General features: G+C 40.0%; 1 protein-coding gene across 2 annotated transcripts in view; it reads left to right on the plus strand.

Moving 5' to 3' along the window:
* Positions 1 to 15018, plus strand: part of ZFAND3 (zinc finger AN1-type containing 3) — a 391346-nt gene that overhangs the window by 115440 nt on the left and 260888 nt on the right. For both annotated transcript variants that reach the window (XM_064285442.1, XM_064285438.1), the window contains exon 2: positions 14963 to 15003. In XM_064285442.1, coding sequence (XP_064141512.1) covers positions 14963 to 15003 — 41 coding nt within the window. The remainder of the gene's footprint in view (positions 1 to 14962; positions 15004 to 15018) is intronic.

Below are 15018 nucleotides of genomic sequence, written 5' to 3' on the forward strand. Positions count from 1 at the left end.
TTGTAGGTGATGCAGTGTGACAGAGCTCCTGAGAAGTGACAGGCTGGCAGCCACAGAGATTGTGTATGTCCTGTCCTCTAGGTGGTGTTTGAAAGACCTTCAAATTTTTATCATGATTTGCACCGTCAACGGGAGGATTCATTTCGTCATTTAACATATTTATTGGGTGCTTGTTAAGAACCAAACATGAATGACCAAGAGGCCTTTGTTTTGAATAGCGTTTAACTTCTTGTGATTGGAGATGGTCAGCAAGTAAACAGGTAAATAAGATATTAGAGAGTGATGTATTGTGAAGAAAATAAAATAGGAAAAGGAACTGATTTACATTGGGTGGTAAGGGAAAACCTACTGGGGAGGTTTGACCTAGGACTTGAGACAAGATTAAGGTCAAGAAGGAGCCAGCCTATGATTTGGGGGTAGAGGGAGCACCATGGGCAGGAATTCTACAGCACATTCTGGGAACAGAAAAAAAGGCCTGTATGGTTGGGATGTGGTGACTGTGAGGGGTAAAATGGTAAGAGATGAAGAGGGGAGGTACGCAGAGCTAGATCATGAGGGAACTTTGAGGCTTTGGCAAGAAGTTTGAATTTTATGAGTTTAAACACAACAGGAAATTGTTCGGTGGCATTAAAAAAATAGCATAATGTGATTGTCTTTTTTTTTTTTTAAAGATTACTCTGGCCACTGTGTGGAAAATCATTTTAAGGGGTCAGAAGTTGGAGTGGAGAGACTGGTAAAAAGGCATTTTATGGTTTTCAGAGTTCGTGGTGGCCAGAGTAGAAACAGTGAAGAGGGAGAGAATAGGGTCTATTGAAAAGTAGTCCCAATGGATCTTTTTTTTTTTTTAATACAATTTTATTTTGTTGTTGAGAATATACACAGCAAAAGATACACCAATTCAGCAGTTTCTACATATACCACTTAGTGATATTGGTTACATTCTTCAAGTTGTGTAACCATTCTCACCCTGCTTTTCTGGGTTGTTCTTCCCCTCTCAACATAAATTCCCTAACCCCTAAGGTTCCTGTCTAGTCTTTTAAATTGTCCTTGTCAGTTTGATCCAACAGAGAGAGTTCTTAAAAGAGCATAATGCTCAAGACAGACATTTTTTCTAGTTAAGCTAAACTGCTGTTTGGTTTTAAGAAGATTTCAGGGGATATTTTTGGTTTAAGGTTTAAATATTATGTCATGGCAATAGTTTCAGGGGCTCATCTAACCTTCATGGCTCCAGAAAGTCTGGAGTCCATGAAAATGTGAAGTTCTGTTCTTATTTTCCCTCTTTTGGTCAGGATTCTTCTAGGAGTCTTTGATCAAAATGTTCAGTAGATGCTAGCTGGGGACCTTTTAGTTCTTCTGGTCTCATGGCAAAGGAGATAGTTAGCCACACATTGCTATTCCTTACTCTCCTTCCTCCTCTTGATCCAGGTGAATAGAGACCAATGATTGTGCCTTGGATGGCTATTTGCAAGCTTTTAAGACCCCAGGCACTACACATCAAACTAGGGAGTAGAACAGAAGCATTAAACATGATATTAGGTCATTTAACTGGAATGTTCCATGAAACCATGACTCTAAACCTCCAAATGAAGGAACCAAATCCCATGAGGTTTTTAGTTGTACTTAAGCAGCCTCAGCAGCTACTAATTAAAAAAAAAAAAAATTTTTTTAATCGTTGTTATAAATATATCTGTCAGACAACTTTTGTCAATTCAACTTTTTCAGGTGTATAATTATTAACAACAATTACAATAATTGGCTGTGCACCCCCCCCTTAATCAATGTGATATTTCCATCATCATTAATCCCCCCTTTCCCCCTCCACCCCTTGGAACCACAAATAAAGTTTGTTGCCTATACATTTGCCTTTTCGTGTCTTTTTATATAAGTGAGATCGTAATAATATTTGTCCTTTTGTGATTGACATGTCTTCCAGCTCCATCATATCATAGCATGTAGCAAAACTTCATTTCTACTACTGGTTGAGTAGTATTCCATTGTATGTATGTACCACATTTTGTTTATCCCTTCTTTTGTTGACGGGCATTTAGGTTGTTTCACCTTTTAGCTATTTTGAATAGTGTTGTAATGAACACTGGTGTACAAGTCTCTGTTTTGAGTCTCTGCTTCCAAGTCTCTTGGGTATATACTTAGGAGTGGCATTGCTGGCACATCTGGTAGTGTCATGGATTGAATTATGTCCCCCTGCAAAATGTGTGTATCAGTTTGGCTGAGCCATGATTTCCAGTTATTGTGTGGTAGTCCTCCATTTTGTGATCGTAATTTTGTGTTGAAGAGGATTAGGGTGGGATTGTAACATCCTTACTCAGGTTACATTCCTGATCCAGTGTAAAGGGAGTTTCCCTGGGGTGTGCCTGTACCACCTTTTATCTTTCAAGAGGTAAAAGGAAAAGGAAAGAAGCAGAGAGTTGGGAATCTCATACCACCAAGAAAGCAGCACCTGGAGCAGAGTGCGTCCTTTGTACCTGGGGTCCCTGAGCCTGGGAAGCTCCTTGACTAGGGGAAGATTGATGACAAGGAATCTTCCTCCAGAGCCGACAGAGAGTGAAAGCCTTCCCCTGGAGCTGGCACCATGAATTAGGATTTATAACGTACCACACTATGAGAGAATAAATTTCTCTTTGTTAAAGCCATCCACTTGTAGTATTTCTGTTATAGCAGCACTAGATGACTAAGACACGTAGTCTTCTTTTTAGTTTTTTGAGGAACTGCCACACTGTTTACCACAATGACTGTACCATTTTTGCATTCTACCAGCAGTGTGTTCCAATTTCCCTGCATCCTCACCAACATTTGTTATTTTCTGTTTTTTTAATCTTAACCATCCTAAAAAAAAAAAAAGAGAGGGAGTGAAATGGTATCTTATTGTGGTTTAGATTTGTATCCGTCTGATGACTTATGACACTGAACATATTTTCATGTGTTTGGTGGTCATTTGAACGTCCTGTGTGGTGAAATACCTATTCAAGCTCTTTGCCCATTTTATGATTGGGTTGCCTTTTTGTTGTTAAGTTGTTGAAGTTTTATATATATTTTGGGTATTAGATTTTCGTTGGATATGTGGTTTTAGAAGGTATTCTCCCAGTCGGTAGCTTGTCTTCTCATTTTGTTGGTAAAGTCTTCTGATGAGCGAAAGTTTTTAATTTTTGTGAGGTCCCATTTATTTATTTAGTCTTTTGCTGTTTGTGCTTTTGTTATTATATTAGTATAGTGTTAAAAGCTAGGTCTGACAGTATTGCCCCTGCTTTTTCTTCTACGAATTTTATCGTTTTAGTATGTGCATTTAGGTCCTTAATCCATTTTGAATTTGTTTTTGTGTGTGGTGTGAGGTATGAATGAATCCTGTTTAGTTTTTCTGCATGTGGAAATCCAGTTTCCCCAGCATTGTTTGTTGAAGAGACTCTTCTTTCTGCATTGACTGGACTTAACACCCTTGTCAAAAAAAAAAAAAAAAAAAGTGACGATAGATGTGTGGGTTTATTTCTGGACTGTCAATTCTATTCCATTAGTTTAAGTGTCTGTTGTTATACCAGCACCAGGCTGTTTTGATTATTGTAGCTATATAGTATGTTTTAAAATCAAGAAATGTGAGTTCTCCACTTCTTCTCTTTCAGCATTGCTTTTAGCTATTCAGGGCCTCTTGCCATTCTGTATAAAGTTGAGGATTGGTTTTTGTGTTTCTATAAAGAAAGGTATTGAAATTTTGATCAAGATTGGCTGGATCTATAGATTGCTTTGGGTAGTATTGATGTCTTCACAATATTAAGTCTTCCAACCCATGAACATGGAACATTTTTCCATTTATTAAAGTCTTCTTTAATCTCTTTCAACAGTGTTTTATAGTTTGCTCTGTGTAAATCCTTCACGTCCCTGGTTGGATTTATTCCTAGGTTTTTTATTCTCTTAGATGCTATTGTAAATGGAATTATTTCCCTAACTTCCCTTTCAGATTTCTCATTGCTGGTGAATAGTAACCGAACTGATTTTTATTTGTTGGCCTTGTACTCTGCAACTTGATAAATTCTTCTGTTAGCTATAGAAGTTTTCTTATGTACTCTGGTATTTTCTATATTTTGGATCATTGTTTTTTCAATTTTCGATATTGTTGTTTAACACACACAAGTTTCTAATTTTGATGGAGCCTTGGTGGTACAGTGGTTAAGCCTTTGGTTGTTAACTAAAAGGTCGGCAGTTCAAATCCACCAGCTGCTCCTTGGAAACCCTATGGGGCAATTCCACTCTGGCCTGTAGGGTTGCTATGAGTCAGAACCGAGTCTACGGCAATGAGTATGTATGGGATTGTATAATCTGCAAATAGAGATAATTTTACTTCTTTTCCAATCTGGATACCTTCTTCTTTTTTTTTTTTTTTCCTTAATGCTCTGGCTAGGACTTCTAATACAATATTAAATAGAAATAGTGAGAGCAGGCACTCTTGTCTAGTTTCCAATTTCTAGGGGAAAACTCTCAGTCTTTCTTTATTAAATGTTTGGCTATCGGCTTCTCATATATGCCCGGAATCATATCGAGGAATTTCCCTTCTGTTCCAATCTCCTTTAGGGGTTTTGTCCAGAAAGGGTATTGGAGTTTATCAAATGCTTTTTCTGCATCCATAGAGATGACCATGTTGTTCTTTTCCTTTGTTTATTGATGTGGTATATTCTGTTGATTGATTTTCTAATGTTGAATCATCCCTGCATTCCTGGAATAAACCCCACTTGGTTATGGTATATGACTCTTAATATGCTGTTGGTTTCTGTTCACTAGTATTTTGTTGAGCATTTTTTTTTTTTTTTTTATATTCATAAGTGATACTGGACTGTAGTTTCCTTGTGGTGTCTGTGTCTGGTTTGGGTATTAGGGTTATGTTTGCCTCATTGAATGAGTTAGGGAGTATTCCTTCCCTGTCTTATGGAAGAGTTTAAATAGTATTGGTGTCAATTTTCTAAATGTTTGCTGAAATTCCCTGGTGAAGTCAGGACTTTTTTGTTGTTGTTGGGATGTTTTTCATCACGGTTTCTCTCTCTTCTCTTCTAATGGGTCTTTTGAGACATTCTGTTTCTTCTTTAGTCAGTTTGGGTAGGTTGTGTGCTTCTAAGAATTTGTCCATTTCAACTGGGTTATCCAGTTTGTTTCTGCACAGGTCATAATATTCGGTCAGAATTCTTTTTATTTTATCGGGTCAGTTGTAATACCCCCTCCTTCACTTTTTGTTTTGGTTATTTGCATTTTTTCTCTTTGTCTAGCTAAAGGTTTGTCAGTTTTATTGATCTTTTCAGAGAATCAACTTCTGGTTTTATTGATTCTCTGTATTGGTTTTGTTTTTGATTTGATTTATTTCTGCTTTGATCTTTGTTATTTCTTTTCTTGTAGTAGGTTTAGTTTGCTCTTCTCTTTCTAGTTCCCGGTGGTGTCGAGTTAGGCTGTTAATTAGATATCTTCTTTTTTCATGGTGACATTTATTTCTAGCTATAAGTTTCTCTCTGAGTACTGCCTTTGCTCCATTCTCCTAAGTTTTGGTATGTTGTGCTTTTATTTTCATTTGATTCTAAGAAATTTGTGATTTTTCTTCTGATTTCTTCCTTGATCCGTTGGTAGTTTAGTAGTGTGTTGTTTAATTTCCATGTTTGTGTTTTTTCTAGGTTTTTTTCTGTTAGTGATTTCTAGCTTCACTATGTTGTGTCGTCAGAGAGAATATAAGTTTGCAGTTTTAAATTTATCAGGACTTGCTTTGTGGCCTGAAATGTGGTCTGTCTTGGAGAATGATCCATGTGCACTGGAGTACAGCATATATTGTGCTGTTTTTGGGTAGAGTGTCCTATATATATCTGGTAAGTGTGCTTGGTTTATAGTGTCATTCAAGTCCTCTGTTTCCTTGTTGATCTTCTTTCTAGATACTCTGTCCAGTATTGACAGTGGTATATTGAAGCCTCCAACTATTATTTTACTATCTATTTCTCTCTTCAGTTCTACCAGTGTTTGCTTTATTTAAGTGCCCTAGGGGCCCTGGGGCGCAGTGGTTAAGTGTTTGGCTGCTAACCAAAAGATTGGCAGTTGGGATCCACCAGCTCCTTCTTGAAAACCCTATGGGGCAGTTTTTCTCTGTCCCGTAGGTTCGCTATGAGTCGGGATTGACTTGATGGCAATGGGCTTGGTTTGGTTTTTTTCTTTTTTTTGGTGTCTATTTCTCCCTTCAGTTCTACCAGTGTTTGCTTTGTCTGTTTAAGTGACTTGATTTTGGCTGCATATGTATTTATGGTTGTTAAATCTTCTTGATTAATTGACCTTTTAGAACCTATTTGTGTCCTTGTGTTTAAGGTATGTGTCTTGTAAACAGCATATAGTTGGATTATGTTTTTCATCCTTTCTGCCACTTTCTGCCTTTCGATTGGAGCATTTAGTACATTTACATTCATTGTAATTACGAGTAAGAAGTGACTTCTGCCATTTCGTAATTTGTTTTTTGTCGTAAGCCTTCTTTGTCTTTATCCTTTACTACTGCTTTTTTTGGTGTGTTGCTGGCTTATCGAGCCTTTTTAGTTCCCTTCTCCTTTCCTTTTTTGTATGCTTTTTATATACACATACTCCTCACTTATCTCATTATCCGACATTTTGCATTTACGACAATAGTAAAAGACTACTATCCAACTATTTTGAGCGTTAACAATATATGTCTGGTAGTAACGCCAAACCGTGAGGTGAGAGTAATGTAGGCTGTGATGGTTAAGTTTGTGTGTCAACTTGGCTGGGCCATGATTCTCATTGGTTTGGCAGCTGTGTAATGATGTAGATTGGCAGGTGTGTAATGATGTAGTCATTCTCTGTGTTGTCCTCTGATGTGGTCATCCTCCATTTTCACATAGTGCTGATTTTTGCATAACTACCTGGTCTTTAGAACTTAACCATGTCGATAAGTGTATTTTCTTAGTGGTTTCCATGAATATTACATGCTTATATATTACAGCTTATATTTATGACGTTCTAGGGTAAGTTGATACCAACTTAACTTCAGTAACAGAAGAAATTCTTTATACCATTCCTCTCCCCTCTTGTTGTTGTTATCACTAATTGTCTTTATATTTCTTATGCCCTGTGACATAATTATATCCTTGCTTTTTATATATTTGTTATTAAAAAAAAAAAAGCACACAACATTTAGAATTATCAAGTACGAATACCTTATTACCTGCTGTTATACAAGTCCATGCATTTTCCTTTATTAGGGATCTTTCTTTTTATATATAGCTTTGAATGGCTTTCTAGAATCTTGTCCCTTCCATTTATAGAATGTATTTTTTGTAGGGCCAGGCTGGTGGATATGAACTCTCTGAGCTTCTGTTTTTTTTGGGAATGTTTTAATTTCACCCGCATTCTTGAAGGATCGTTTCGTGGTACCCTTGGTTGACAGTCTTTTGTCTTTCAGCACTTTAAACACATCATTCCATTTATGGCCTCCAATGTTTCTGAGGAGAAATTGGCACTTAATCTTATTGGGGATCCTTTGTATGTGACTGTTTGCTTCTCTCTCACTGCTTTGAGGATTCTCTCTTTATCTTTACTTTTTGAGAGCCTAACTATGATGTGTCTTGGTGTAGATCTCTTTGGGTTTGTCCTGCTTGTGGTTCTTTGAGCTTCTTGGATTCATGGATTCATGTCCTTTGTCAGATGGAGGAGATTTTCTGTCATCATTAATTCAGATATTCTTTCTGTCCCTTTCTCTCATCTCCTTCTGGAATTCCCATGATGCGTGTATTAGATTCCTTGTCCAATAATTTCATTAAACTGTGCTCAGCCTTCTTGACCCTTTGTTGCTCTTCAGTGTCTGTAATTTTAACTATTTTGTCCTCTAATTTGCTGATTCTTTCTTCTACCTGTTTAAATCTGTTGGTAAATCCTTCTGTTGTGTTTCTCATTTCATTTATTGTTCCTTTTAGTTGCAATATTTCTTTTCTTAGATCTTCATTTTGTTGATGCATAGGATTCCTTACATCTTTTAGATAAACAGACAAAGGCCTGTTTCCCCTTAGTTCTTTAATTATGTTTAATGTTGTTGTATTAAATTTTTCAATTTTTTTCATTATTTGTTCATCCGTAGATGCAGTTTAGGAGCCCTGGTGGCACAGTGGTTAAGAGATCAGCTGCTAACTAAAAGGTCGTCAGTTCGAATCCACTGGCTGCTCCTTGGAAACCCTATGGGACAATTCTGCTCTGTCCTGTGGGGTTGCTATGAGTCAGAATCGATTCAATGGCATTGGGTTTTGATTTTGGTTAGATGCACTTTCACTCCTTTTGTCAGGTTCATTTGAATGGATTTGCATGATTATTTCTGTTTTTTGTGTGCCTTGTGATTTTTAATTGAGTCATTGGAATTTTCAAGGGTGTTAACTTTCTCAGTTTCCCCCAGTATTTGGTGTTTTTTCCATTCAAATTTCTACCAAAAAAAAAAAAAAACTCTTAGGCAGGCAGAGCCTTTGGCCTTTGCTTACCATTTCCTCTCACTCTCTGCATTAGCTTTTTCTCACTCCCTGGTTTAATTAGGATTTGAAAGTTCCAGATCTTGTTTTTAAACTTTCAGTGTCTCCCAAACGCACAAGGGAACGTGCTGTAGTCAGTCCGTCCACTGTGGGCACCGCCACTCAGGTGAGAGATCGTGTACTAATCAATCTGTCCACCAAGGGGACCAAGGGGAAAGTCCTGTCTCTTTGGTTATTACTTCTTTCCCTTTTCTGTATCTGCAACAAAGTTTTTAGTCAGAAAAGCCACACCCAGTGGACCCCTCCTTGGGGTTGGTTGTTGCCCTCTGCTTTTGCCCAAGGCTTCCTTCCCTGATCTGTGGGGGGTGTTTATATCTGAGCTGGCATTCAACTGAACCACAGGTGGACTTTCCTCTATTTCAGGAGGATGAGGAGGGGCTGGCACTCCCCAGGAGGACCTCGGAGAGATCTGTGTTGTTTGTTTCAGAGCCCCAGTGGCCCTGTGGTGGTTGAGGGAGAAGTCTCTACTTAAATGTGACTCCACTGTAGGGAATCTCCTGTAGGAGTTCATATCAGTCCAGCAGCTGACAGTTACCAGTTGGGGGAGGAGTTGTCACACTCCAAACAGAACCCCTGGGGAGATCTGCCTTTCTGCTGTCAGAGTATCCCTGTAGTATGTTGGCTGTGGGTGTAGCCTCCACTAAAAATGCTTGCTTCCTAGCACACAGCAGTTTCAGTCAGAACTCCTCAGTGCTGACTGGAAGGGGTAGTAGACAGACCCAAACATCCCCAGGGAGGTTTTTCCTGTTGGTTTCAGAGGCCTGAGCTATGGGGTGCATAGGGAGGCAGGTAGTATGCTGACTATGGGAGCAAAGTCCACTTTGGGGGCCTTCTGTAGCAATTTGCAATAGCCTAGCAACCAGCAGTTACCAGGTAGGAGAGGGAGTGTCACGTTCTGGTCAGCTCTCCATGGAGGTCTGCTTGTTGCTGTCAGAGTCTCCCTACCTGTAGACTGTTGACTGCAGGTGCAGCTTCCACTAAAGATGCCTGCTTCCTAGCACACAACCGCCTTAGGCAGTGGTCTTCAGTGTCAGCCAGAAGTGGGGGCAGACTAGCCCTAATTGACCCCCAGGGAGGTTAGTCATGTTGGTTTCAGAGGCCAGAGCTACGGGGTGCACGGGGAGGCAGATGGGATGCTGACAGTGGGAGCAGACTCCACTTCAGGAACTTTGTGTAGCAATTCACAGCTGGCTTACAGATGATAGTGTCCAGGGAGGGCAGGGATTGTCATGTTCCAAATGGACCCCCAGGGCGATCTTCCTTGTTTTTATCAGAGCTCCCTCTGTAGTCTGTTGTCTGGGGTGTAGCACCACGAAAGATGCCTGCTTCCTAGCACACAGCAGCCTCAGAAATCCTCAGCACTGACGGAAAGGGGGAGCAGACAGACCTTAACTGACTCCATGTTGGTTTCAGAGGCCTGAGTTATGGGGCATGCAGGGAAGCTGGTAAAGAGTTCACTGTGGAGCAGACTCCACTGCATGGGCCTTCTGTAGCAATTTGCAGTAGGCTTGTAGTCGACAGTGTCCAGTTTGGGGAGGTACTGGCACTCTCTAAACAGACCCCTGGGGAGTCTGCCTTGTTCTATCAGAGCCTCCCCCGTAGTATCTTTGCTGTGGATGTAGTCTCCACTAAAGATACCTGCTTCCTAGCACATAGTAGCCTCAGTCAGCAGTCCTCAGCACGGACTGAAAGGGGAACAGAAGACCAGTGAATCTTAACTGAGTATTGTATATGAGAGGTTGTAGCAGACAGGGGTATCAAAGGTAGTTCCCAGCATTTCAGCTTGAGCAGCCGGGAAGGTGTTAACCATTTACAAGGTGGACAAGATGGCAGGGCAAGTTAGTGGGAGAGGGGATGTTGAGAGCTCTGATTTCAAATGTTGAGTTTGAGTTGCATGTTGAGATATGAAATAGGCACTTACATTATATGAATTTGTAGCAAGATGAAGAGATTTGGGCTTGTAGGTAAACATTTGTGATCTATAACCCAGTGCCGTTGAGTTGAATCCGACTCATAGCGACCCTATAGGACAGAGTAGAACTGCCCCATAGAGTTTCCAAGGAGCGCCTGGCGGATTAAAACTGCTGACCCTTTGGTTAGCAGCCGTAGCACTTGACCACTATGCCACCAGGGCTTCGTGTTGATTCAGCATTTAAAGCCAAGGGACTGCATGAGATCTCTAAGGAAGAAGTAGAGGATTGTGGACTGAGTCTAGGGACTTTGAGAGAAAGGCTTTGCAGTGGTGGAGGAGCCTGCCAAGGTGGCTAAGAGGGAGCACTTAGGTAGAAGGAAAACCGGGGAAGGGGAAGGAGCAGAAGATTTGATCTAAGGTCTGAGTGACAAGAAAGCAAAAGAAGGAGCTGTTTCAAGAAGCATGGTCATCTTGGTCTAATGCCTGTGAGAGGCCGAATAAGATGAGATCAGAGACATAACCCATGTGTATTAGTTTTTTGAGGCTGCTGTAACATATTACCACAAACTTGGTGGCTTAAAATTCTGTCACAGTTCTGGATGCTATAAATCGGAAATCCAGGAGAGCTGAGGTCCCTCTGGTGGCTGTAGGGAAGAATCTGTCCCTTGCCTCTTCCATCTTCTGGTGTGTGCCCCGGCATTTCTGCATTTGTGTCCATACCACTACAATCTCTGCCTCCGTGGTCACATTGCCTTCTTACTCTTTGTGTCTCTCTAAAATCCCTTTGCCTCTGTCTTCTAAGGACATTTGTGGCATTAAGGCCCACCTGGATAATCCAGAGTAGTTTCCTCATCTCTACATCCTTGATTTATCTGCAAAGACCCTTTTCCAAACAAGGTAACATTTACAAATTTCCAGGGATTAGGACTTGATATCTTTGTGTGGCCTTCATCCAACCTACTGTACCTTGGTCTTAGGAGCGTGGTAGTCATTGGTGGTCTCACTAAGAGCAGTTTCAGTGGAGGAATGAGAATGTCAGAGAATCAGATCCACTTTCGTACTTGCTACCATGTAGAGAACTGCCGTTTGTCCTAAGACTGCATGAAGGTTGATCCCACCACTTTCCTGTAGGTAACCGTGGGTGCCTGTATGTCTGTGGTTAACCTGGAGTTTCACACGTTGGACATGAGAAAGGAGCAAAGTTCTCAGGAATCTCTGCATGTTCCTTCAGTTTCAGTGTTGTTGACCTGTATGATCCAAGTTGGCACTGTTTGTCCGCGACCATTATTTCTATAGCCAAAATCAGGTTTATTTCTCTTAATATCTGTTTTGATTAATAATACCAGCTGCTGTATGATTTCTTTCGTGATCGAGTTGGTAACCATGTTGTTGAAAAATTCTAACTGAAAATGTGAACTGGATGTAATTTAGATAATGTATAGATATAGTTGGCATTTCGAATGCATAATCTGTGTGAAGAGAGATCAAAAAGATGATGAGAAAAATGCTATTTGCCATTTTTTTCTTACCATCTTTGTGAAACACTGGTGTTAACTCTGTCATACTTAGTACTGAGCTGTGTTCATTTGTTCTTTTCAGACTTCCAGTGATTCCTGCTAAACAGCGGGAGCAGCAGAGATGATAAACCAGTCATTTCTGGCTGTGACACTGTACGGACAGTAGAAAGAGACCACGTCAGAAAGGGACGTGCTTGGGGGTAGGAGGTGCCCTGGTGGCACAGTGGTTAAGAGCAATGACTGCTAACCAAAAGGTTGGCAATTTGAATCCACCAGCTGCTTCTTGGGAACCCTATGGGGCAGTTCTGCCCTGTTCTATAGGCTTGCTCTAAGTTGGCACATAACAAGAACTGGGGTTAGGAGGGTGTTCTAGTAACAAAGGAATTCCTCCATTCCCTTCTTCTTCGAGTTGGAAGTGAAATGGCTACGAGCCGGGAGTTGTTTTCCTGTGTATGTACATTTAGTGTATGTGTTTTGGAGGAAAATGGGATGGGCTTGTGCGTCTTCCAGATGAGAGGCTTTATTTTCTCATGGAGTTGACTTGATTATCATAGATAAAAGAATCTTACTTAATCTTCAGTAAATCTTTAGTTGTGGGACCATTCTCCAAAACTATCAAAATGCTGACCAGGGACCTGTGTGTCCCTCTCAGTTTCTGTTTTGGGGGCCGAGGCCCAGAGTTGGCGTGCTGGAAAAAACCCTTGCTTTGGAGTTAGGCAGACCAAGTTTATTCACTTATCTGTTCTCTGACCTTTGGCAAGTTACATACTCTCCTGGAGGCTCTGTTTCCTCATTGGTAAAGTAGGGATGAAAGCATCTGGTACTGTGACTACTACATAATATTAGATGTTGCTATTAACACATCTCTTTGTCTGTTTATTTAGTTATTTTTATTCATTTATTGAAACTTAAATTTCCTGACTCTCTGATGTGTTTGTATTAAGCAGAAGTCCTAAAAAACAGATCTCCTTGTTGACATAGCATCTCTTAAGAAAGAGAAATAGTGGCCCCATTTTCCATCTTGTCACTCTGTGACTATTCCAGTCGATCCTCATTATTCACAGATTCTGTATTTGTGAATCCTCTTGTTTGCTAAAATTATTTGTAATCCGAAAGTCAATAACTTTGTGGCACTTTCACCGTCATTTGTGGGTGTGCTCAGAGTGGTGAAAAATTTGAGTTGCTTGCCACGCATGTTCCCCAATTGAGGTTGAACAATGTCTGCCTTTTCGTTTTAGCTTTTATACTGTAAACAAGTGTCCTTTTTGTGGTCTATTTATCCCATGTTTTATGTGCTTTTTGTTGGTGATTTTACTCTTTAAAATAACGCTTAGGTGTAGTGCGTTAGTGCTGTCTAGTGTTTCTAAGTGCAAGAAGACTGCCATGTGCCTTAAGGAGAAAATATATTTGGTAGATAAGCTTTGTTGAGGCTTGAATTATAGAGCTGTCGGCTGTGAGTTTAATGTTAACGAATCAACATTGTATATTAAATAAGATGCCTTTCAACAGAAACACATAAAACAAGGTAATGTATTGATCAGTTGATGAAAATGTGACCAGAGGCTTGTAGTAACCTAACCCTGTATTTGCCCTAGGAACAGTGGTTGAGTATTTGCTAATTCATTGTTTGTGGCAACTTTTTAAAGAACAATTGCTGCCTTGAATAATGAGAATTGACTGTACTAACCATTAGGTCTGGGGTCCCAGTACTGGGGAAAACATTGATAGTCATCAGGGAGTACTTCTGAGGGAGGTTTCTTTAACTGTAAGATTTAGTAAGGAGGGCAGAAGAAAATTAACTTAATCCATGTGTAGGGGCAGGTGTGGCAAAGGCTCAGATTTTGGGAGGGGAGTTACTAAGGAAGACAGTCTGTAAATAGATAAGCTTGCCCAACATGGACTATTTTAGGAGGTTTTGGGAAGAAAAGCTGTCAAGAGTCCATTTGGGAGAGGAGTCACTTGGCAAGTCATTATTAAGCGTTATTTTAAAGAGTAAAATCACCAACAACTGCCATGTTGTGCCTGGGGTGCTGTGTGGTGCCAGGTACTGTTGTGAACAAAGGGCAGCAGGATAGTCTTTGGAGTTAAATTAGACCAGAGGTCAGGTACTTCCTCTGCAGTTCCTAAGCGTGTGACCTGAGGCAAGCTGCGCAGCCATCAAATGAGGACGAAACTCTTTATGTCCTTGCTTTCTAACTCCCCTCAATAACACGGTGGGAAGATGTGGGGGGAATATCGTCTCATCAAATTATTCATCACTTGTAGCCCATTGTAAGATGTTTCCTGGTTACAGAAATATTAATGTGATTTTTTAAAAAGAGCATCTTAGAAGCAAAACAATATGGTAATACCCATCTCAGGGATGTTGGGAAGATTAATAAGATAATATATGTTAAGTGCCTGTCTAAGTTAGTATTCAGTGGATTGTAGCTGTTATTAACAAATGAAAGGACATGAAAGAAATTTGATTGGGAACACCTGAAGAAGGAATTTAAATCAACAAGGTCATAATGTGACCAGAATCTGAAATAGGACTAGAATGAGGAGGAAAAAAAGAACGAGAGATAAGTTCAGGTGGTACTGTGGAGATAAATAAACATGTATATGAGGAGAAAATTCCACCCTGTTTAGAGGTGAGAATTTCATTGCTTTAGTGATAACGTCATCATATATTTGTTGTAGTGTGAGCAGAGAACAGGTGGGATGACACAGTATTTCTGAGTAACTACTTTGAAGTTGTTGCTAAATAAGCTGCTAATCACAATTAAAGAAAATATTGACTAACAGGTTAAAAAAAATTGTGTTTTTGTTTTATTGAGGGGGAGGAGGGCTACTGCCTAGGAACTTGTCATTAAATTATTAGTTTAGTTGTCTGGCCAGGAAATTCTTTGCCTACGTTTCATACATCTTATGTTTTGATTAGAGTGGTACTGAATTTTTTAGCTCTTCTTCTTTTTTTTTTCTTTTTTCTTTTGCCCCAGGTCCAGCAAGACCATGAATCTCTGTTCCAAATGCTTTGCTGGTAAGTGCAGAAAAG

Source organism: Loxodonta africana, chromosome 1, assembly GCF_030014295.1.
Source record: "Loxodonta africana isolate mLoxAfr1 chromosome 1, mLoxAfr1.hap2, whole genome shotgun sequence".
In the NCBI taxonomy this organism is placed as follows: domain Eukaryota; kingdom Metazoa; phylum Chordata; class Mammalia; order Proboscidea; family Elephantidae; genus Loxodonta; species Loxodonta africana.